General features: G+C 38.0%; 1 protein-coding gene across 1 annotated transcript; it reads left to right on the top strand.

Moving 5' to 3' along the window:
• Nucleotides 1–2,986: 2,986 nt before the first annotated feature.
• Vmn2r38 (vomeronasal 2, receptor 38) lies at nucleotides 2,987–25,956 on the top strand. Its single transcript, NM_001105070.1, has 6 exons — nucleotides 2,987–3,183; nucleotides 5,857–6,148; nucleotides 7,850–8,662; nucleotides 9,833–10,060; nucleotides 15,634–15,757; nucleotides 25,025–25,956. The coding sequence occupies exons 1-6, from the start codon at nucleotides 2,987–2,989 to the stop codon at nucleotides 25,954–25,956; spliced, it is 2,586 nt and encodes an 861-aa protein (NP_001098540.1).

Raw genomic sequence — 25,956 nt, 5'->3', positions numbered from 1 at the left:
ATTTACAGGCAAATGTATGGAACTAGAAAATGTCATCCTGAATGAGGAAACACAGTTACAAAAGAACACACATGGTATGTACTCACTGATAAGTGGATATAAGGTAAAAATATTGAAATACCCATGATACAACTTACAGATCATGGAAAGCTCAAGAAGTAGGAAGACCAAGTGTGGATTCTTCACTCCTATTTAGTAGTAGGAGCAAAATAGTCACAGGAGGTACAGGGTGAAAAGGATTTGGGAGAATAGAAGGGGAGAAGTAAAAGGGGGCAGGATCAAGTGTGAGGGGAGATGAGAGAGATATACAAGGATCAATAAATTAAAGAAAGGTGTGTAGCAATGGGAGGTGGAAAACGGGGTAGCCAACAGAAAGTCCCTGATGCCAGGAAAGCAAATGGCTCTCAAGACAAAACTGGGATGACATTAGCTGAAATGCTCAAAAAAAAGGGAGAGAGCAGTAGAGACCATATCCAGAGGTTATGAATGGCCAGTTGAGGGTTGGCCACACCCCCACCCCTTCTCAAAATTTAGTCCAGAATTTCTTCTGTCTAAAGGAAATGCAGGGAAAAAGAGTAGAGCAGAAACTGAAGGAAAGGCAATCCAGAGACTCTCCGACCTGGGGATCCATTCCATATACAGTCAACAATCCCAATCACTATTGCTGATGTCAAGTAGTGCTTGCTTACAGGAAACAGTTATGGATGTCTCCTGAAAGACACAAGGAGAACCTGACAGATACAGTTGCAAATGTTTGCAGGCAACCATTGGATGAGTACAGGAACCCCAGTGGGGGAGTTGAAGAAATAACAAAGGAGCTGAAGGGGTTTGCAACCCCATAGGAAGAGCAATGATATCAACCAAATAGACACCGCAGAACTCACAGGAACTAAAACACCAACCAAAGAATACACATAGAGAGACCCATGGCTCCAGCAGCATATATAACAGAGGGGGGGCTTATCCGGCATCAATGGGAGAGGAGGAACTAAGTTCTGTGAAGGCTTGGTGCCATTGCTTAAGAAAAAGTTAGAGCAGTAAGGTGGGAGTGGGTGCATTGGTGGGCATACACCCTCATAAAATCAGAAGGGAGGGGATTTGCTGTGAGGGTTTGAAGGAGAAACTTGGAATGAGGATAACTTTTGAAATGCAAAGAAATAAAATAAGCAACAATTATTAATAATACGTGCATATACATAGAAATAAAATAAATGAATAGATCTAAAAGTAAAAAAAACTTAAGAAAGTGAGAAATTATTTGACTAAAGAGGCATAAAGCAATTGGGAAGGCATAAAGGACTAAAGGAAATATGAAGCCTATGGTCAGAAAATTTAAAGAAAAATATCATTCATGTGTTGCAAATTGAGCATGACAAGAATGTCTTGAAGGGAGAGGAAGGTGAATTGAACTGAAGAATGTGTCACAGGCAAGATAGGCAACAGACATGGGCCATGGAGGTGCAGATACCAGCAAAGTACATGCTATATTTGTGTCAATGTGTGACAATGAAACAATCAATAATGCATGGTAATTTACAGGAAATAATAATTATTAAACAAAAAAATTAACAAAATTTAACTACTGAAAATTTCATTGGCAAACTTGAAAAACAAATTTCCTCTGTATTCTTATGAAAGACGGCTCCATTATCATTCCTCTAGATAAAATCTCTGCACTCTCAATTTACCAGACATTCAGCAGTCATACACAGGAAAAACAGTGACTTTTACATAATGCAGAAATATACAATGCAAAACACTAAACTTGTTTGTGTTATTCAAACATAAAATGGAGCATATCATCACCCAAACTGATGAATTGCCTATATATACTCTGCCTGTTTCCAGTCAAAGTCCAATGAAACAGGTTCATGAGTGTACAATATTCAGTAAATTCTCAGATTGTCACTGTTGATTCTAGACTGCAACCAAATATACATGTGTAGAGAGAATGTATAGGAAAAATTTACACATTGAAACACAGAGCTCTTTTACAGTCACTATTTGTTTCTAAGATATTTAATAGCTATTTGTAAATAAGATTCTTTCACAGCCACTACCTCAATGTAAAATGATAAAAAACAATGTAGGAAAAAAATATAATATAGAATAGATGTGTCAGCCTAGGATATTAAGTTGAAAAAAATGAGCACGTGGGAGGGAGATAATGGTTTGGAACTCAAATATTAGCGTGATTTTTTTCATGACTAACTATTTTTTGGAAAATAGAGTGACTTATTATTTTATTCGAAATAAAGAACAAAGCATGGCATATTTTATGGGTCTTGTTGAGCCTTTAAAACTCAATCTTTACCTTGTAAATTAATGGTGGATATGTGAAGAAATGTATGATTTCAGATAGACCTGAATTACCTATACTTGGGATTTGATCTGTTTATATATTCTCAAGATAATGGAAGCACAGGTCTTGTTTATATATTTCTGTCACTTAGTGACATAGTCCACACTCTACATGATCTGTGGATCTCAGTGACTGTAAACATGAGTCGGCCTCTGCATGACTTGGACTGTGTAATAAAGTGTCCTGTGTGTCCTCAGTAGCTCCAGTTTTGCTATTACTGGATGTCTCACTGTGAATAATGTGATACAATCCACTGACAGCATTTCTAACTGTGTTCACATAATCAGATTGTTGAAACTTTCCAGGGACCAAATTTAAACACAGGGGCTTCCTTCCACAGATTCACAAACATGAATGATATCATGGAGACTGAGAATGAATTATCCTCCTAAGTATTTACCTACATGTGTTTATTAAATGGGCTGTGGACACCAGATGCAGAGCCCCAGGTAAGAAAGTATTTAAGTTTCTTCAGGGCTCAGGAGAAACCTAAAAATAAAATGAGTCATGAATATGCAATAAACCTCACCTTTGCACAAAGAAATAAATGCAAGGAGAAATTTGATGTACTGATATGCATGGCTCATCACAATCCACACTGCCCAGATTTAACACAGGAAAAATATGTTCACGTTGATGGGAGTCTTCTTCTTCTTTAACATTCCACTTTTTATGGCCAATTTTATTGATCCCAGGTGCTTTTGGAGAATAAATTTGAATGAAATTCAGGATGAATATTTGGGATTAACTTGTGCTTTCATCCTGGCAGCAGTTCAGAAACCTATTGAGAAAGATTATTTCAACAAGACTCTGAATTTCCTGTAAGTAAATTTGAGTTTCAAATTGAAATGACAACTTCAGTACTTCTTGAGTGCTCCGAGGATATTAGTCAAATTCTTTAGTCTTCTGTCCTGTTGCTAAGTCTGAACACCAAGAACCAACCTTAATTCCTTTACATTTTCAATCCTATTTTCTCCTTTTATTCATATCCAGTGGAGGTTTGGTTTTCTTTCAGGTGGCTTCTGATTTAAAGGTTGGAAGCTTAGGAATAAAGGAATATCTACATTGATCCTTAACATAAAGCCTGCCTTTTGACACTTTATATTGCACTCTAGACAGTAATGGCTTATTGACATTGATCCTGTAATATTGCATTATGTTTTATCCCAAGTCCGTGTAAATAAATGCTCATGAACTGTGCTGAAAGTCCTTCCATAAGTGTGTTGCTCCTAGACCATATGCTGAGTTGGTTCCAGTAATATTCGTGGCACATATAGTTGTTAAAAACTTTACATACATACAAACTTACTGTCTCAAAGTCATTGTGTGTGGTCACTTATTGACTTCTAAAGCTTCATCAGATTTAGAAAGAGATCTTTACATTCAGAAATTTCTATTTCATATGAATACTTGGATGGAGTTTTTTGTATGTATATGAGCAAGGAATAGTTATCTCAATGGGGGTCAAGACAGGAAAGTGTTTTAAAAGATAAAATCCAAAAGCACTGTGGCTTTGTACTTCACACTATTTATGTACAATCACTGGCTTTTATGTTTTGCAAAGTTCAATTGGGCAATCTCTCTTTAGAATAAACCATACTTGGAACATATGGAATCCAATGATGTGATTACATTCTTTGAATAGGCAGGCTATCAGTAACAGTGGTGACTGCTTATGTCCCTTGTCACTGTCAGGGGTGACAATTGTATTGTGGGATAGTTGGAATGTTTGAGAGCAGTAACGCAGGAGCTTTGTATTAGGTTTTTTGTTTTGTTTTGTTTTGTTTTGTTTTTTGTTTTTGTTTTTTGGGTTTTTTTGTCATTAAGAGAAATATCTTCTCTATTCATGTCTCAGTTGGCTAATTTCTGGCCCTTTTAAAATTTTTAAATCTTGTGAAACTTCTTTCAATAATTTTAGTAAATATTAGTACACATGTTCCCAATGTGGTTCAATACCCATTTTTGTGGATTGCTGATCATTGTTTTAAAACACAGCCCTTTAGACTACTAGGCTACACAAACAGCTTAAGTAACTGATGTTTCCTAAAGTTTATTTGTAGGAAATAGTTTGACAATTGTACAACATCTACTTTCAAATTCCGTTTCTATATTAGTAAAACTTTAATTGAGATTGTGTGTGTGTGTGTGTGTGTGTGTGTGTGTGTGTGTGTGTGTAGTAATAAAGAATATTCGAAAATGAACCATTGTATTGGTTATAGAATGAAAACACAATAGTTGTATAATTTGTAGTGAAAACCTAATTGTATTTACTTCATTTCAATCATTAAATATGTAGGTGCATATTTAGTGTTTATTCATAAGATTGTATGAAATGACAAGGATAAAACAGGTTGCGTTTTTCTCTACATAAACGTAAATGATCTCAATATGGTATTATTCCATTCCCATTGCCTAGTGGCCCACTTTTTATTTTTACAAAAAAAATATGAACATATTCTATAAATTTACACCAAAATCTCTTCTGTTTTATAAGTATATAATACTGGCATATACAAATATCACTGCAATTTCCTTATTTTCCTAGTTCTCAATACGATGCTGGTATTGTTTTATTGTACCTGGAAAGTTTGCCAAAGATATTTCCTATAAATTAATTTATAATGAATGAAGTACCCAGAGTGAATATATCACATTCCTTTGTAAAAAGAAATTAGGAGCAAGATACATTGGTGGTAGGACAACCCCTTAAACTCTGCACTAAATACCTGGCACTACTACATACTTGTGCATTTGAATTTAGGATAGTCTACAGGAAAGTATCTTATAAAACATTTGCATGTATTGCAATCTTATAACCTAAATAATACTTGCTCAAATACATACAAACGTAAACATTGACATGTATCAGTTACCAAATTCATGTTTGATATTTGAATTTATTTAAAAATAAATCTTTCTAAAAGATATTCTTTGAATAAAAGATTGAAAAAATAACAAGATGAGGATAGATACGAGGGGGCATGTCAAGAATTTTGACCACTAATTATAAGTGATTATAAGTACAAGAATCAAATGTTGCTGGAGAGAGACCATTATGCATTGATAAATCATGTTATTACTGCCTTAACAAGTTCAGTTAATTTCACAAGAAAATATGAACTCAGTGGCTCTAATAACAAGTTTTTTATATTGCTCAATAATTTCAAAATGAAGACATGATCAGAATTACTGTTTTGTCAATATCTGTGATTTTCTCTTTTCCTTCTGATCAAGCACTCAAAAGAAGAGATGGGAATGTTCTCTGTGGATGAGGTCAATACCATATCTTATTTATGAGAGAAATACTGTCATGAACTTTAAAAGAGGTTACTATTTTCCAGGTTCTCATGTCAATTCAATCTCACAACAAAAACCATTTGTTCCCTTCTTTAGATGTCAGATGCAGAAACTTCCAGTATACCATAGTGCTTTTCTTGAGTACAAATAATCATGTATAATCATCTGGCCATAATAAACACTGTACTCTTTTACAGAAAAACGACTAAAAACCACAAATACGCTTTGGCATTGGCCTTTGCAATGGATGAAATCAACAGGAATCCTGATCTTTTACCAAATATGTCTTTGATTATAAGATACACTTTGGGCCGTTGTGATGGGAAAACTGTAATACCTACACCATATTTATTTCATAAAAAAAAACAAAGCCCTATCCCTAATTATTTCTGTAATGAAGAGACTATGTGTTCATTTCTGCTTACAGGACCCAATTGGGGTGTATCTATAAGTTTCTGGAAGTACCTGGACAGCTTCTTATCTCCACGTGTGAGTTTTCATGGGACAGAAATTCTTAACATCATGTCTCTTTGGGAGAATTTGATAGCTATTAAGAAAGTTAATGGATGTGGTTGGACTTATGCTTATGTCAATCTAGGTTGTTCCAGGATACTTACTATTCAGAAAAATGATAGGCTTTCAAATAGGGACTACCACCAGAAGTTGACAGATACCTTCATGGAGGAATAGAGAAGGCCATGTAGAATTAAGTCGGGCATGGTGGAAGAGAGAATCTTACAGCCTTGACGGACTGTCAGTCAGAGAGTTTCATTATATATACCAAGCTCAGCAAGAAAAGATTTGTTCGTGCTGTTCCAAAACATAGAGCATATTATTTCTGTCCCCAGATAGGAGTTATCTTCATCTTGGTCACAGTTTTACATTATCATTGGTAAATTGAAATAACAGCATTATTATTTACAGTCATGGTAGTTATATAAATTTAGTCATCAGTGATAAACTGTGAGGTTTTAGAAATAAATTTTAACAACATTTCTCTATAACCCAGCTTTTAAATATCTGGGGTATTTTTTTTTTTTTTTGCAAAGGCATGAAATACCATCCTTAGCCTGACTACTCATGACATTTTAGCAACGAGAAAGGATGAAAAACTCCAATCCAGTATGTGGAGTTCGCCATTTGACTACCTGTGAGTGTATAACTAACTATTTAGAGTCAGAATTTAAATTGGCATTAGATCTCTGGAAAAGAATTCAGGCCCATAGTTTTATAGACATATTAAGTCCTTTTCTTTAATAATATAATAATTCTATATCTCTGTGAAATTTATTGCTATGTCTCATATAGTTTTTTTTTATATTCTGTTATTTCTATGTCATAAGATACAAGATTAGAACTTCATAAGTGAACTTTTCTAAGAAAGAGGGGTTATGAGAATTTGATACATCATTCTTTCATATTTTTCTACACTATAATTTATCTATCATTATAAGACACTTTGGATGTATGAGATAACTTCATCCAATCTAACTTTATTTCTGTATATTTTTATCAAGAGGTACAACTTATAGTCCGATTTATTTTGCCCTTTAATTACCTGGGTATGACTTTTTCTAATCTGCTTTGCTGGTAACACTTTTAGGCTGCCAAATCTTGTTTAAATTTTTAGATTTATATTTGATCTTATTATCTGTCTCATGAAGAGGCACAGAGGCAGACATTGACAGAATATTTCAGAAACTTAGTCTAAATAGGAGATCTCTGGCGTTTTTATGTGAGTCAAAACCTCTAGTGTACGATATTACCTTCAAGTAGGGCAATATAGGAATATCTCTTCGAAATGCTAAATCAGTATTATGTACAGGACTCTCCTGCTCAATCGTAGAAGGAATTCTGGATTATAGCATAAAGACCTTCTTTAAAAAATATTAATCAACTACCCCAAATTGTAAAAGTATCAAAATCCCTTCAAACATTGGAAACATGGATATCAAGATTAAAACTGAAAGACAGAAAGGCAGATATTATAACATGCAAATATATTTTGTTACTTCTTGTCAAACAGCTATGCTTGCTGTTCCCATTAGAAGTGGATCTGCCAGGATTCCATGTTTGCACATTTGAATTAGACATGAGAGTATAAGTCACAGGTAATCAACAGTTTGCAGGTAAGTATGCTTACAAGTGTTTTCAAGAACACTACACCTCATGCTGCTCTCTGTGTTGTAGATCCTTCAGCTTACCTATGGGCCTTTCAGTTCCATCTTCAGTGATGATGAACAATATTCCTATCTCTATCAGATGGCCCCAAAGGACACATCTCTAGCATTGGCAATGGTCTCCTTCATACTTTACTTCAACTGGAACTGGATTGGCCTTGTCATCCCAGATGACGATCAAGGAAACCAATTTCTTTTAGAGTTGAAAAAACAGAGGGAAAACAAGGAAATTTGCTTTGCCTTTGTGAAAATGATCTCTGTTGATGACATTTCATTTGAACACAAAACTGAAATGTACTACAAACAAATTGTGATGTCATCCTCAAATGTTATCATCATTTATGAGGAAACAATCGATTTCATTGATTTGATCTTCAGAATGTGGGAACCTCCAGTTTTACAGAGAATATGGATCACCACAAAACAATGGAATTTCCCTACCAGTAAGAGAGATATAACTCATGGCACATTCTATGGATCACTTACTTTTCTACCCCACCATGGTGGGATTTCTGGCTTTAAAGATTTTGTACAGACATGGTTCCATCTCAGAAGCAAAGATTTATATCTAGTAATGCCAGAGTGGAAATACTTTAAATATGAATCCTCAGCATCTAAGTGTAAAATACTGAAGAACAATTCATCTGATGCCTCATTTGATTGGCTAATGGAACAGAAGTTTGACATGGCCTTTAGTGAGAGTAGTCATAACATATATAATGCTGTGCATGCCATAGCCCATGCACTCCATGAGATGAATTTGCAGCAGGTTGATAATCAGGCAATAGACAATGGGAAAGGAGCCAGTTCTCACTGCTTGAAGGTAAAGTTTCTTCTATTGGACAAGGTTTGATGTCTTCAATTGCATAGCTGTTTAGAGTATTTCAGATGCCCAGACTTAAAGAAATAGGAAATGTTTTCCAAAATAATAAGTTTCTGAACATTTTTCCTTAAAGAAAGGCAGTCTAGAGATTGTTATGAATGTGAATGGAAAAAGAATTCATAGACTAGCAATGAAAATGGGTGGTTTTATACAGAGCATGTGAATATCCATTAGCATACCCCTTCCAATATTGAATATAAACTATCCTTACTCATTAATTTTCTCCATGGTTAGAAGATGAGTTTTTATTTATATTTGTCAGTTATATGGAAATCATTTAAGGTGTGGTCTCCAGTGATTCTACCAAGAGTGTAGGCTCTGGAGATCATTCTGGGTTTCTGGGAGTAACTAAACAAGAAATAGTTTTGGTATTCAGTTCTGTCTGTAGAAAAGTGTTTATATGTGTGAATGTATGTTTCTCACTGTGTATATGTCTACTTTCTACTCTTTCTGTGTATCTGTGTTTATACTTGTGATACTTTCAACATACATGTTTATCTCTATATGAAAATGGAAGTAAGCGACAATTTTTTCTATGTAGGAATTTCTTTCTATAAGTGTGTTTGTTTATATATGTGCATATGTTTCTTTGTGGTTTTGTCAGAGTAGTTTTCTTTGTGTACATTGTGTGTATTTTGTGAGTGTTTATAAGTACTTATACGGATTTGTACCTGCTTTGCTGTGTATGAGTCTGCCTATTTCTTTGCACTTGGCATGGACTTTGCCTGCCATTTTGTATTTAGGTTTGAGTATAAATTTCTCTATGTGCCAATATCATTCATGGCTGGTGCTTATATATTTATGCCTCTCCCAGTGTTTTTATGTCAACGTGTGTGTGTGTATGTGTGTGTGTGTGTGTGTGTGTGTGTGTGTATGTGTGTGTTGCATAGCTGTGTTTGGTTCTGCTTTTTTCTGTGTTTGGTATTCTTGACTGAGAGAATTGAAATTCTTGTAATATTATGATAATTTCATTTATCCAATTGCTTTGTTTTGATTTCCCTCTTTCTGTCTTTCTTTCTTTAAATGTAGTTGCCTTTGCTATAAAATCAGAATGCATTTTATGACTTGAAAGTATTTTAAATACATAATAGTACAATGCTTGTATTTTAGGTAAACTCCTTTCTAAGAAAGATCCACTTCACTAATCCTCTTGGGAACAAAGTGATTATGAAACAAAGAGTAATAATGCAGGAAGAATATGACATTTTCCATTTTGGGAATCTCTCACAACACCTTGGGATTAAGGTGAAGTTAGGAAAGTTCAGCCCATATTTTTCACATGGTCGAAACTTTCACTTATATGTAGACATGCTTGAGGTTGCCACAGGAAGTAGAAAGGTGGGTGTTTACTAACTTACTGGTTTGTTATACACAGCAATAAACAGTGTCAAGTGGATTCATGGCAACATATTGAAATGAACAATTATGTCACATCAGAAACCAATTTTCTAGTCTCCTGTATATTTTTTTATTTTTGACAATTTTACCAATTTGAAGATTTCAAACATGCATAAAATATACCATTGTTATATCAGAACCATTATCTGACATTTAATAAATAAAAAAAAACTGTTCTTCACCACTGTTTGATATACTTTCCTTTAAATTGAACATATTTTTCTCCATATAATTGCTCTTTGCTCTTTAGACAATGTAATCTCCTCTCTTAATGAAACCTCTGGAACAGATATTCATATGATAGAGTCTAATGTTAAAGTTATGAAATAACAAGAGTCATAAGAGTTAACCCTTTTCATTGTATCAAAAAATGTTTACAATATAATAAAAGGACACTTACCACATTCACTAATGAACACAACTATGGAAATTCATATTTAAAGAAACATCACTTTCTAATAAATTTGAAGAATCCATTCATGCTTTTATGTAAGATGAAGGTCAAGAGAGCCTATAAACAGCACTAGAACAACAGACAAAGAAATGGCTATTAACGCACCTCAAACACAGCAAATACAGTAACCAGACAAAAGCAACAAATAATTTTCCATTATGAAAGAACACTTTTCTTAAAATTCTCTAAATTAAATCAAGGACAACAAGGCTGGTTTATTTTTTGAGACATTCCTAATTTGCCTACCGAGGGTAGGAAGACACATTCATATACAAGAGGAAAACTTTTCTTTATTAAAAAATGGAGGAAAACATTATAATGTTTAATAATAGAGAAAAAGGTAATTCAGGAACAATACATTTGATAGATATGTATGGAATAATACTTGACAAAAACACGTAACAAAAGAACACAACACACAACAGAAAGATCATTCTCTGAAAACAGAGAATTTTTTTGTAATTGTGATTGTTTTATTTTTGGACAATCACTTGTTATCCTCACATAATGTATCCTAATTACAATTTACCTCCCTTCTATTGGGATGTGACCAACTGTCAGTTTTGCTGGCAAATATATCATAGTTAATATTCCGATTTCCTTCCCAGCTGCCTTTTCCATCAGATCCACTTTCTGTCACTCATTAGAAAATGACAGGATTCTATAGGAGAATACTAAAATAAAACGAGATTAAACAAAAACTAAGCCATCATAATGGGACAAAATTTGCATATCACATTATGGTAACTAGTCATATGAAATGGTGCTAGGTGAAAAGACCAGGAAATCCTACCTCATAGCTTATATGAATAGGAGTGAGTGAAGCATGAGTTAGTGATAGACAATGGAGTGATATTTATTCCCGGTTTAGTACTAAGAATACTTTATTTTTGAAACTATAATTGAAATTGTAAATTCTATAATCAGAACATATGGAATTATTGATGCCAATTATTTGTTTCATATTTGCATGTGAATAAGCATAATAAGATTCTCCTAAAAACTATTAATGTCAAACTGCAAAAGGAATTCCTTGGACAAAATCAAGTTATATGTCAATGGGAATTCTACATAAAAACCCTGAAATAGACTGTCCTTTTCAAAGCCAGCCAAAACACAAAAATCTGGTAGTCAAACACTGTTGGTATCTTCTTTTATCACTGATTAACCATAACATAATTTCCAAATACAAAGAACAGTAGGAAATTTTTGTGACTCACAAATGCTCTGTTCCTCTAGCTGGAATTTAATCTTATGTAAACTGAATGTCCTCAGGCCTTGGGAGCATAAGACTTGTAATACAATCACATTGACATTTGATCCCAAATGAGACCAACTCATTGCTTCCACTTGACTATTCCATCTATTGTAGACAGGATTTTTTAACATTTCTGGGATGAGACCAATTCTCTATTTTGCTTGCTAAAATATTAGAGCTAATATTCCTCAAAAACTGCTGATATCCCTGGATTGCTCATTCTTTTTCCTACTTTGGATTTTTGTCAACTTCCTATCATTCACTCAGAAAATAATTATTTTTGGAGTTGTGCTTCTTATAACATAGTTAGGAAGCACTACTTGACCATAAATGAGAGTTATATACCCCTCATATTTGTCCATGTCGCACACTGCATGGACATATAAGCATCATTTATTGCAGTATACTTTAACATTTTATGTGGAGAAACAGTAAGTAAATAACAAGTTTATACATAGAGAAATTTATTATTTTTACCTATTGCCTGATGTATAGTAGGGCTTTGAAAAAAATTGCAATTATATTCCTAACATTCAACTGGTATACTTTTTAAAGGAGGCTATAGACAAAACCAAACCTAGTTTTATTATCAGGGCTAATTTTCAAGTTGGATATCCTAACTCTTTCTTTATTTCTCACATTTAAAACATCATTGCATGACCTACTACAGGCAATGTAGGAATGGGGAATTATCTTTTGACATCATTCTTTCTCCAGACATTCTGAGCTCTTATTCTGAGCTTTCTCTACCTGAAGCATCGCAAAGTTTTTATCAGGTCGTCTTAAGTGGTGCTTTATGCTTGAGTTTTACTTCCCTATTGGACTTTTTCCCTTCAAGGTCACATTATAGTAGAGTGGTTCTCTAAAGAATGGTGATCTTGAGTTTTGTTACAAACTTCTATATTAATTGTCAGCAAATGAATACATTAAGATTCATGTTTAAATAAGAAAGTTATAAAAATTAGTATTTTATAGCTCTATTCATGATGTAAAATTAGGTTAACAATTTTCAATAAGCATGACAATAGTCTGAATATAATACTATAGACTAACATATCTATAAGAACATATAAACTGATTATCATTTGGCTCTTAAAAAACATTGATGCCTTTGTTTTGTTTTGGTTTTTTTTTTTGGTTTTTGTTTTGGTTTTTGTTTTGGGGTTTTGTTTTTTTTGTTTGTTTGTTTTGTTTTGGTTTTTTTTTGTTTTTTTTGTTTTTTGTTTTTTTTTTGAGACAGGGTTTCATTGTATAGTCCTGGCTGACCAGGAATTCACTCTGTAGATCATGCTGGCTGTAAACAATGAAATCGGCCTGCCTCTCCTTCCCAAATGCTTCAATTAAAGACATGAACCATCACTGACCAGCTGCCTTTAGCTTAATACAAGTATGACATGTAAAGCCTTACTAATTAAAACTGCTTTTATATTACAGTTGTTTATTATATTATTAGGGTTTAAGATTGAAATATACTCCCATTTTATGGTGATTTTGTATTTGTGGGTTTTTTCAATTTTATAAATTGGAGATTTCATTTGTTCACATTTCAAATTTTGTACCCTTTCACTGTTTCCCTTCTGCAAATCCACTATGCCATCCCCCCTTTACCCTGCTTCTATGAGGGAGCTCCCCTACCCACATACCCACTCTTGCTTCAGCACCCAAGCATTCATCTACACTGGGGAATCAAGCCTTCACAGGAACAAGGGACTCCCCTCCCATTGATGACAGATAGAGAGCTTCAACTACTTCAGTCCTTCCCCTAACACCTTCATTGGAGTCCCTGTGTTCAGTCCAATGGTTGACTGTGAACATCCACATCTGTATTGGTCAGGATCTGGCAAAGCCTCCTAGGAGACAGCTGTATCAGTCTCCTTTCCACAAGCACTTCTTGCCATCCACAATAGTGTCTGGGTTTGGTATCTGCATTTGTGATGGATCTTCAGGTGGGGCAGGCTGTGTGTGGCCTTTATTTCAGTCTCTGATCTTCTCTTTGTCCCATTATTTCCAATAGATAGGAACAATTCTGAGTTAAAATTTTGTAGGTGTGTGGGTGGTCCTATCCCTCAACTGGGAGCCATGCCTAACCTCTGACTATTGTCTCGACAGATTCTCCTTCCCGATTCTGGGATATTTCAGCTAATATCATCGCTGTACGTCCTGGGATGCTCTTGATTTCCTGGCATCTGGGACTTTCTTTTTGCTAAAAAACAGTTCCCTGTCCCTAGTTGCCACACACCTCTGTTCAATTTCCTGACCTCTGTACAGATCTTCCACATTCTCTCATACCTGATTCTTCTCATATTTTTCCCTTCCCACTATTCTCTTCCTCCAGGGAGATTTTATTCCAGGGATGCAAGTATAGTTCAATATCTGTAGATCCATTAAGAGTAGTACACCACAAAATGTGGAATTAAATTATTTTACAAAAACCTTCAGAAATGGCTCTTAATCAAGTCCAACATTCATTTAGAGATAAAAAAACAAAAATAGTGATAGAACAGAAGGAACACTTATTGATATAAGAACACTTTCTTTCACAAAATTATTGACAATATGATAATACATGAAGAGAATGTTATTATCCATGAAAATCAGAAATAATATCAGGTTGTTTTTGTGGTTCATGTTTTATCCAAGCACTTTAGAGCATAGATCTGGAAATCTCTGTCTGTTTCTTGCCAGTCTGCCCTATATTGTGAGTACGAAAAAAGCCATGTGTGATATGGAAACACTACCTTAAAATAAATTAACATAAAGTACAAACATATGCCCACATTCCTTACTCTAACTCAAAATAGTCTTTCAAATATTACAAAGGGTTAACATACATTTAAAGAAAATGTTGGGAGAAAAGAGAAAATGTGTTTTCATCGTCATTGGTAATGTAAGTGTACTTCATGGTAAGATCCTGTTTCAACAAAACCAAAAACATAGAAAGAATCTTCAAATCTTCAATTAAACTTATACAATCTAATTTCTATCTGGATTTTTCCAGCATTTGAAGCCACTGTAGAGCATTTTGACATCATGGAACACTCCATATTCAAAGTCAGTACACATTAACATATCATTTCCAACCATATTAAACCAGTGTCTGCATAGTCCACTGTTTTTTATATACAGTTTTTCATGCTTTGCGATAGTAATTTATTTGATGCCATATTTGTTATCTGTGACTTAAGGACATGTTTTTCCTGTTTCAAATTTTTTCAAATACTAACATGCTTCTCTGTTGCTTTAATCAAACTTTGATAATAAGCATAGTGAGAAGGAAGGTGTGATTTGAGATATGGCTTATAGTCCTAGAAAGACAAGTGTGGATATCTGGAAACGGGAACTAAAGAATAGATGTTAAAAGAAGACTACTTACTGGCCTAACTGCCCAAATTGAGATGGGCACTCCTATATCAATTACCAATTAATAAAATGCTTCAAAGATATGAGGATAGGCTAGTGTTGGCTGAGAGAATATCTCAGTTAAGTTCCCTCTGTCTGTTCAGAGCACTTAGTACTAAGATGAACATAATTAACTAAAAAACAACAGGTTGCTACTTCTGTAGATTTTACACACAGCTCAAAAATCAGCTGTTTTTCCTGAATTACTAGACACTCAGAAACTATACAACATTTCTTCAATGCATTTCCAATATTCATATCTGGCCATTAAATAATGGACTTAGGGAAATGTCAATCAGATAGTGTGCAAAAAAGGATCTTATTGAAATCTTAAAGTACTAATATAAAACATAAAAAAAATATATAAGACTCATTATCAGTATATGTCTAATTTTTTCTCAGATGCCATCCTCTGTGTGCAGTGCAGAATGTAGTCCTGGATTCAGAAGATTGTGGAAGGAGGGAATGGCAGCCTGCTGTTTTGTTTGCAGCCCCTGCCCTGAAAATGAAATTTCTAATGAGACAAGTGAGTTTTTGCTGCTCTGATAAATACTACAAATATGGATTTCCCTTGGTCCACACTGGGATGATGAAGTCAACTCAAAGGAAACTGCAGATATAAAATATATTAGTTATCAAATTTACTAGTTGTAGATATAAAATACTTAACAAAATCTTGCAAAAACAAACAAACATATCTTATGCCTTAACCCTCCTATTGACTTATTGCAAATTTATGGAAGATTATATTGCACAAAGAAATAATTAGAAAATATAACTGCAATTTGCAGGAACACTGCACAAGACTTTCCAAATAAATTATCTATTGTAAAACTACATTTATATTAGATTTTAGTCACAATAGGAGCCCATGAAGAACTGAATATAATATCTAATCTACTGGATTAGCTCATGAGACTGCTAGATGCAAAATCTATTTTCTCTGTAAGATTAATATATAAGACAAAAAAAATTGCAAATATATGAGAAAATGCTAAGGATGCATTATTAAGAGGGCCATGAAGGATCTTTTAGTACAAAGTATCTACAGAGATAATGTTTTCCTTCAGTGCTAAAATTAGTGCATCTCATGAACAATAACCAGAACTTTTGATTAATTATTGCCAGATGAGAAAACTTCTTAAAGCTTATTTCATTAACATTTCCTGCTATTCAAACATAAGCATTATATTTCCTCTCTATTCAAACTTCTTCATTTGACTTGTTACATGAATCACTTAAATTCAATAATGCAAGTGCTACTTTGGCATGAGCACACACATATCAATATTTACACATACACACAGCCAATCTGTTTAATTTAGTGTTGTTTCTATGTCAAGGAGTTTGAGCTTGTGAATTCTTGAGTAGCTATTATACTTGTCCAAGTAGAGGACAGAGTCTCAATGTGTCACAGGGAATAAATTTATAAAATAGTCAGTGATCTCAGAAAACAGTGAGTGTAGGGTTTTGAAGTTCTAAAATAGACCCGACCACATTGTGGTTTATGAATGTATCTTCTCTGAATTAAATAATCTACTTGATATCAAAATAGAAACAAAAAATGGCTTAGGAAATTTTTGCTTTCTGATAACATTATTTTTTATTTTTTACATTTCGTATTCTATTCCCCACGACCCATACCCCATCCAATATGTCACATTCCACACCTCTTCCCCAACCCAACTCTCTACATGTTGATCCCCCTATCCTCCAACTCACCTGACCTCTAAACTCCCTGTGGCCTCCAGGCTTTTGAGTGTTAGGTGCATCATTTTGGTATGATCACAGACATGGAAGTCCTCTACTGTATATGAATTGAGGGACCCATATCAGCTGGTGTATGCTGTCTGTTTGATGCTCCAGTGTCTGAGAGATCTCTGCAGTCCAGATTAATTGAGACAGCTGGTCTTTCTGCAAGGTCGCCTTTCCCCTCAGCTACTTTCAGCCTTCCCTAATCCAGGGGATAGTTGCTTCTCTCCATTATTTGGTTGCAAATAACTGTATTTAGGAGGGCAGTCATGACAGATCCTTTTTGTGAGTGCTCCATAGCCTCTGTAAAATGTGAGGCCATAGGACCTCCTCTTGACCTAGATCCCACTTTGGTCCTGTAATTGGACCTTCTTTTCCTGAGGCTCCTATCCATTTCATCCTTGCATTCAGACAGGAACAATTATGGGCTGGAGATGTGACTATGGGATGGGAACCCCATCACTCACTTGATGTCCTGTCTTCCTGCTGGAGGTGGGCTCTGTATGTTCCCTCTATCTATTGTAGTACATTTCATCTAGGGTCTCTGACCTCGCAAGTCTCTGGTGCATTTTAGTGGGTCCATGCACCCTCCTATTACCTGAGGTTACCTGTTTATATTCTTTATGCTGGTCCTCAGAGATTGGTTCCCCTGTCACGCCCACACTGTTGGGAGCCGCGCCCACATTCGCCGTTACAAGATGGCGCTGACAGCTGTGTTCTAAGTGGTAAACAAATAATCTGCGCATGTGCCAAGGGTATCTTATGACTACTTGTGCTCTGCCTTCCCCGTGACGTCAACTCGGCCGATGGGCTGCAGCCAATCAAGGAGTGACACGTCCGAGGCGAAGGAGAATTCTCCTTAAAAAGGGACGGGGTTTCGTTTTCTCTCTCTCTTGCTTTTCTCTCTCTCTTGCTTCTTGCTCTCTTGCTTCCTGCACCCTGGCTCCTGAAGATGTAAGAAATAAAGCTTTGCCGCAGAAGATTCTGGTCTGTGGTGTTCTTCCTGGCCGGTCGTGAGAACGCGTCTAATAACAATTGGTGCCGAATTCCGGGACAAGAAAAAACTCGGGACTGGCGCAAGGAAGATCCCTCATTCCAGAACCAGAACTGCGGGTCGCGGTAATAAAGGTTCCCGTAAAGCAGACTGTTAAGAAGGATTCAACTGTATGAATTCAGAACTTTTCAGCTGGGGAACGAGAGTACCAGTGAGTACAGCTTTACGAGGTAAGCCTGGCCTTGAACTTTCTAACGAAATTCAAGACAGGCTATCAGAAGTAAAGTGGAATATGTTTGGCCTTGAATTTTTTCTGGTGTTAGGAGCCCTTTTGTTCCTTTTCACATGTTATCAAGTGGTTAAGATAGGGCGGATTCTAGATGAAATTCAGGACAAGCTATCAGAAGTAAAGCGGGGAGAGAGAGTAGGAACAAAGAGGAAATATGGTACACAAAATAAGTATACAGGCCTTTCCAAGGGTCTTGAACCCGAGGAAAAGTTTAGGTCAGGTAAGAATACCTGGAGAGAGATTAGAAGAAAAAGAGGAAAAAGGGAAAAGAAGAAAGATCAATTAGCGGAGGTCTCTAGGAAAAGGAGCCTGTGCTCATCGCTGGATGGGCTCGGGGAGCCAGCTCTTAGTAGCTCTGAAGCAGGTGAAGAATCCTCCTCTGAGGAAACAGACTGGGAGGAAGAAGCAGCCCATTACCAGCCAGCTAATTGGTCAAGAAAAAAGCCAAAAGCGGCTGGCGAAGGCCAGTTTGCTGATTGGCCTCAGGGCAGTCGGCTTCAAGGTCCGCCCTATGCGGAGTCCCCGCCCTGCGTAGTGCGTCAGCAATGCGCAGAGAGGCAGTGCGCAGAGAGGCAGTGCGCAGACTCATTCATTCCCAGAGAGGAACAAAGGAAAATACAACAGGCATTTCCAGTCTTTGAAGGAGCCGAGGGTGGGCGTGTCCACGCTCCGGTAGAATACTTACAAATTAAAGAAATTGCCGAGTCGGTCCGTAAATACGGAACCAATGCTAATTTTACCTTGGTGCAGTTAGACAGGCTCGCCGGCATGGCACTAACTCCTGCTGACTGGCAAACGGTTGTAAAAGCCGCTCTCCCTAGTATGGGCAAATATATGGAATGGAGAGCGCTTTGGCACGAAGCTGCACAAGCGCAGGCCCGAGCAAACGCAGCTGCTTTGACTCCAGAGCAGAGAGATTGGACTTTTGACTTGTTAACGGGTCAGGGAGCTTATTCTGCTGATCAGACAAACTACCATTGGGGAGCTTATGCCCAGATTTCTTCCACGGCTATTAGGGCCTGGAAGGCGCTCTCTCGAGCAGGTGAAACCACTGGTCAGTTAACAAAGATAATCCAGGGACCTCAGGAATCCTTCTCAGATTTTGTGGCCAGAATGACAGAGGCAGCAGAGCGTATTTTTGGAGAGTCAGAGCAAGCTGCGCCTCTGATAGAACAGCTAATCTATGAGCAAGCCACAAAGGAGTGCCGAGCGGCCATAGCCCCAAGAAAGAACAAAGGCTTACAAGACTGGCTCAGGGTCTGTCGAGAGCTTGGGGGACCTCTCAGCAATGCAGGTTTAGCGGCTGCCATCCTTCAATCCCAAAACCGCTCCATGAGCAGAAATGATCAGAGGACATGTTTTAATTGCGGAAAGCCTGGGCATTTTAAGAAAGATTGCAGAGCTCCAGATAAACAGGGAGGGACTCTCACTCTTTGCTCTAAGTGTGGCAAGGGTTATCATAGAGCTGACCAGTGTCGCTCTGTGAGGGATATAAAGGGCAGAGTCCTTCCCCCACCTGATAGTCAATCAACTGATGTGCCAAAAAACGGGTCATCGGGCCCTCGGTCCCAGGGCCCTCAAAGATATGGGAACCGGTTTGTCAGGACCCAGGAAGCAGTCAGAGAGGCGACCCAGGAAGACCCACAAGGGTGGACCTGCGTGCCGCCTCCGACTTCCTATTAATGCCTCAAATGAGTATTCAGCCGGTGCCGGTGGAGCCTATACCATCCTTGCCCCCGGGAACCATGGGCCTTATTCTCGGCCGGGGTTCACTCACCTTGCAGGGCTTAGTAGTCCACCCTGGAGTTATGGATTGTCAACATTCCCCTGAAATACAGGTCCTGTGCTCAAGCCCTAAAGGCGTTTTTTCTATTAGTAAAGGAGATAGGATAGCTCAGCTGCTGCTCCTCCCTGATAATACCAGGGAAAAATCTGCAGGACCTGAGATAAAGAAAATGGGCTCCTCAGGAAATGATTCTGCCTATTTGGTTGTATCTTTAAATGATAGACCTAAGCTCCGCCTTAAGATTAATGGAAAAGAGTTTGAAGGCATCCTTGATACCGGAGCAGATAAAAGTATAATCTCTACACATTGGTGGCCCAAAGCATGGCCCACCACAGAGTCATCTCATTCATTACAGGGCCTAGGATATCAATCATGTCCCACTATAAGCTCCATTGCCTTGACGTGGGAATCCTCTGAAGGACAGCAAGGGAAATTCATACCTTATGTGCTCCCACTCCCGGTTAACCTCTGGGGAAGGGATATTATGCAGCATTTGGGCCTTATTTTGTCCAATGAAAACGCCCCATCGGGAGGGTATTCAACTAAAGCAAAAAATATCATGGCAAAGATGGGTTATAAAAAAGGAAAAGGGTTAGGACATCAAGAACAGGGAAGGATAGAGCCTATCTTACCTAATGGAAACCAAGACAGACAGGGTCTGGGTTTTCCTTAGCGGCCATTGGGGCAGCACGACCCATACCATGGAAAACAGGGGACCCATTGTGGGTTCCTCAATGGCACCTATCCTCTGAAAAACTAGAAGCTGTGATTCAACTGGTAGAGGAACAATTAAAATTAGGCCATATTGAACCCTCTACCTCACCTTGGAATACTCCAATTTTTGTAATTAAGAAAAAGTCAGGAAAGTGGAGACTGCTCCATGACCTCAGAGCCATTAATGAGCAAATGAACTTATTTGGCCCAGTACAGAGGGGTCTCCCTGTACTTTCCGCCTTACCACGTGGCTGGAATTTAATTATTATAGATATTAAAGATTGTTTCTTTTCTATACCTTTGTGTCCAAGAGATAGGCCCAGATTTGCCTTTACCATCCCCTCTATTAATCACATGGAACCTGATAAGAGGTATCAATGGAAGGTCTTACCACAGGGAATGTCCAATAGTCCTACAATGTGCCAACTTTATGTGCAAGAAGCTCTTTTGCCAGTGAGGGAACAATTCCCCTCTTTAATTTTGCTCCTTTACATGGATGACATCCTCCTGTGCCATAAAGACCTTACCATGCTACAAAAGGCATATCCTTTTCTACTTAAAACTTTAAGTCAGTGGGGTTTACAGATAGCCACAGAAAAGGTCCAAATTTCTGATACAGGACAATTCTTGGGCTCTGTGGTGTCCCCAGATAAGATTGTGCCCCAAAAGGTAGAGATAAGAAGAGATCACCTCCATACCTTAAATGATTTTCAAAAGCTGTTGGGAGATATTAATTGGCTCAGACCTTTTTTAAAGATTCCTTCCGCTGAGTTAAGGCCTTTGTTTAGTATTTTAGAAGGAGATCCTCATATCTCCTCCCCTAGGACTCTTACTCTAGCTGCTAACCAGGCCTTACAAAAGGTGGAAAAGGCCTTACAGAATGCACAATTACAACGTATTGAGGATTCGCAACCTTTCAGTTTGTGTGTCTTTAAGACAGCACAATTGCCAACTGCAGTTTTGTGGCAGAATGGGCCATTGTTGTGGATCCATCCAAACGTATCCCCAGCTAAAATAATAGATTGGTATCCTGATGCAATTGCACAGCTTGCCCTTAAAGGTCTAAAAGCAGCAATCACCCACTTTGGGCAAAGTCCATATCTTTTAATTGTACCTTATACCGCTGCACAGGTTCAAACCTTGGCAGCCACATCTAATGATTGGGCAGTTTTAGTTACCTCCTTTTCAGGAAAAATAGATAACCATTATCCAAAGCATCCAATCTTACAGTTTGCCCAAAATCAATCTGTTGTGTTTCCACAAATAACAGTAAGAAACCCACTTAAAAATGGGATTGTGGTATATACTGATGGATCAAAAACTGGCATAGGTGCCTATGTGGCTAATGGTAAAGTGGTATCCAAACAATATAATGAAAATTCACCTCAAGTGGTAGAATGTTTAGTGGTCTTAGAAGTTTTAAAAACCTTTTTAAAACCCCTTAATATTGTGTCAGATTCCTGTTATGTGGTTAATGCAGTAAATCTTTTAGAAGTGGCTGGAGTGATTAAGCCTTCCAGTAGAGTTGCCAATATTTTTCAGCAGATACAATTAGTTTTGTTATCTAGAAGATCTCCTGTTTATATTACTCATGTTAGAGCCCACTCAGGCCTACCTGGCCCCATGGCTCTGGGAAATGATTTGGCAGATAAGGCCACTAAAGTGGTGGCTGCTGCCCTATCATCCCCGGTAGAGGCTGCAAGAAATTTTCATAACAATTTTCATGTGACGGCTGAAACATTACGCAGTCGTTTCTCCTTGACAAGAAAAGAAGCCCGTGACATTGTTATTCAATGTCAAAGCTGCTGTGAGTTCTTGCCAGTTCCTCATGTGGGAATTAACCCACGCGGTATTCGACCTCTACAGGTCTGGCAAATGGATGTTACACATGTTTCTTCCTTTGGAAAACTTCAATATCTCCATGTGTCCATTGACACATGTTCTGGCATCATGTTTGCTTCTCCGTTAACCGGAGAAAAAGCCTCACATGTGATTCAACATTGTCTTGAGGCATGGAGTGCTTGGGGGAAACCCAGACTCCTTAAGACTGATAATGGACCAGCTTATACGTCTCAAAAATTCCAACAGTTCTGCCGTCAGATGGACGTAACCCACCTGACTGGACTTCCATACAACCCTCAAGGACAGGGTATTGTTGAGCGTGCGCATCGCACCCTCAAAGCCTATCTTATAAAACAGAAGAGGGGAACTTTTGAGGAGACTGTACCCCGAGCACCAAGAGTGTCTGTGTCTTTGGCACTCTTTACACTCAATTTTTTAAATATTGATGCTCATGGCCATACTGCGGCTGAACGTCATTGTTCAGAGCCAGATAGGCCCAATGAGATGGTTAAATGGAAAAATGTCCTTGATAATAAATGGTATGGCCCGGATCCTATTTTGATAAGATCCAGGGGAGCTATCTGTGTTTTCCCACAGAATGAAGACAACCCATTTTGGTTACCAGAAAGACTCACCCGAAAAATCCAGACTGACCAAGGGAATACTAATGTCCCTCGTCTTGGTGATGTCCAGGGCGTCAATAATAAAAAGAGAGCAGCGTTGGGGGATAATGTCGACATTTCCACTCCCAATGATGGTGATGTATAATGCTCAAGTATTCTCCTGCTTTTTTACCACTAACTAGGAACTGGGTTTGGCCTTGATTCAGACAGCCTTGGCTCTGTCTGGACAGGTCCAGACGACTGACACCATTAACACTTTGTCAGCCTCAGTGACTACAGTCATAGATGAACAGGCCTCAGCTAATGTCAAGATACAGAGAGGTCTCATGCTGGTTAATCAACTCATAGATCTTGTCCAGATACAACTAGATGTATTATGACAAATAACTCAGCAGGGATGTGAACAAAAGTTTCCGGGATTGTGTGTTATTTCCATTCAGTATGTTAAATTTACTAGGACAGCTAATTTGTCAAAAAGTCTTTTTCAGTATATGTTACAGAATTGGATGGCTGAATTTGAACAGATCCTTCGGGAATTGAGACTTCAGGTCAACTCCACGCGCTTGGACCTGTCCCTGACCAAAGGATTACCCAATTGGATCTCCTCAGCATTTTCTTTCTTTAAAAATTGGGTGGGATTAATATTATTTGGAGATACACTTTGCTGTGGATTAGTGTTGCTTCTTTGATTGGTCTGTAAGCTTAAGGCCCAAACTAGGAGAGACAAGGTGGTTATTGCCCAGGCGCTTGCAGGACTAGAACATGGAGCTTCCCCTGATATATCTATGCTTAGGCAATAGGTCGCTGGCCACTCAGCTCTTATATCCCATGAGGCTAGTCTCATTGCACGGGATAGAGTGAGTGTGCTTCAGCAGCCCGAGAGAGTTGCACGGCTAAGCACTGCAATGGAAAGGCTCTGCGGCATATATGAGCCTATTCTAGGGAGACATGTCATCTTTCATGAAGGTTCAGTGTCCTAGTTCCCTTCCCCCAGGCAAAACGACACGGGAGCAGGTCAGGGTTGCTCTGGGTAAAAGCCTGTGAGCCTAAGAGCTAATCCTGTACATGGCTCCTTTACCTACACACTGGGGATTTGACCTCTATCTCCACTCTCATTAATATGGGTGGCCTATTTGCTCTTATTAAAAGGATAGGGGGAGATGTTGGGAGCCGCGCCCACATTCGCCGTTACAAGATGGCGCTGACAGCTGTGTTCTAAGTGGTAAACAAATAATCTGCGCATGTGCCAAGGGTATCTTATGACTACTTGTGCTCTGCCTTCCCCGTGACGTCAACTCGGCCGATGGGCTGCAGCCAATCAAGGAGTGACACGTCCGAGGCGAAGGAGAATTCTCCTTAAAAAGGGACGGGGTTTCGTTTTCTCTCTCTCTTGCTTTTCTCTCTCTCTTGCTTCTTGCTCTCTTGCTTCCTGCACCCTGGCTCCTGAAGATGTAAGAAATAAAGCTTTGCCGCAGAAGATTCTGGTCTGTGGTGTTCTTCCTGGCCGGTCGTGAGAACGCGTCTAATAACACCACACTCCACAAACCCCTTTCTAATAACATCATAAATGATACAAAACGTTAACTAGACAAAGAAAAAATTGCTTGGTTTTATTTCCGTTAAATCTTTATGGACATTATGGATTGAAAGCAATGCTCAGCAGCAATATCCTTCACATTACATTCTCAGCATCAAAGGCAGCATTTCAAGGCTTCTCTCATTACCCTTACTTGAAATACCTTGTCAATAAAATTTCTAAATCAGACCTAACTAAGCTTTCCTTTGGAAATCAGATATGGATCAATGTGTGAATTGTCCAGAATACCAATATGCCAATACAGAACAGAACAAATGTATTCAGAAAGGTGTCACCTTCCTAAGCTATGAAGACCCCTTGGGGATGGCACTTGCCTTAATGGCCTTCTGTTTCTCTGCATTCACAGCTGTGGTACTTTGTGTCTTTGTGAAGTATCATGACACTCCTATTGTGAAGGCCAATAACAGAATCCTCAGCTACATATTATTGATATCACTCATGTCCTGTTTTCTGTGCTCTTTTTTCTTCATTGGTCATCCTAACAGAGCCACCTGTGTCTTACAACAAATTACATTTGGAATTGTGTTCACTGTGGCTGTTTCCACAGTTCTGGCCAAAACAGTCACTGTGGTTCTTGCTTTCAAAGTCACAGACCCAGGGAGAAGATTGAGAAACTTCCTGGTATCAGGGACACCCAACTACATTATTCCCATATGTTCCCTACTCCAATGTGTTCTGTGTGCTATCTGGCTAGAAGTTTCTCCTCCCTTTGTTGATATTGATGAACACTCTCAGCATGGCCACATCATCATTGTGTGCAACAAGGGCTCAGTTACTGCATTCTACTGTGTCCTTGGATTCTTGGCCTGCCTGGCACTGGGAAGCTTCAGTTTGGCTTTCTTGGCCAAGAATCTGCCTGACACATTCAATGAAGCCAAGTTCTTGACCTTCAGCATGCTAGTGTTCTTCAGTGTCTGGGTCACCTTCCTCCCTGTCTACCATAGCACCAAGGGCAAGGTCATGGTTGCTGTGGAGATCTTCTCCATCTTGGCATCCAGTGCAGGAATGCTTGGATGTATTTTTGCACCCAAGATTTATATCATTTTAATGAGACCAGACAGAAATTCTACCCAAAAGATCAAAGTTAGAAATTCTACTCAAAAGATCAAAGAAAAATCATATTTCTGA

Source organism: Mus musculus, chromosome 7, assembly GCF_000001635.26.
Source record: "Mus musculus strain C57BL/6J chromosome 7, GRCm38.p6 C57BL/6J".
NCBI lineage: Eukaryota > Metazoa > Chordata > Mammalia > Rodentia > Muridae > Mus > Mus musculus.
This window is presented reverse-complemented; position numbering and strand designations above follow the sequence as displayed.

Bases quoted from the DNA above. Each gene is read 5' to 3' on its own strand.
- Vmn2r38 (NM_001105070.1), top strand. From the start codon at position 2,987: ATGTTCACGTTGATGGGAGTCTTCTTCTTCTTTAACATTCCACTTTTT. The intron at 6,149-7,849 runs GTGAGTTTTCAT...TCTGTGTTGTAG, and splicing joins ACAGCTTCTTATCTCCACGT to ATCCTTCAGCTTACCTATGG. The intron at 10,061-15,633 runs GTGGGTGTTTAC...ATTTTTTCTCAG, and splicing joins TTGCCACAGGAAGTAGAAAG to ATGCCATCCTCTGTGTGCAG.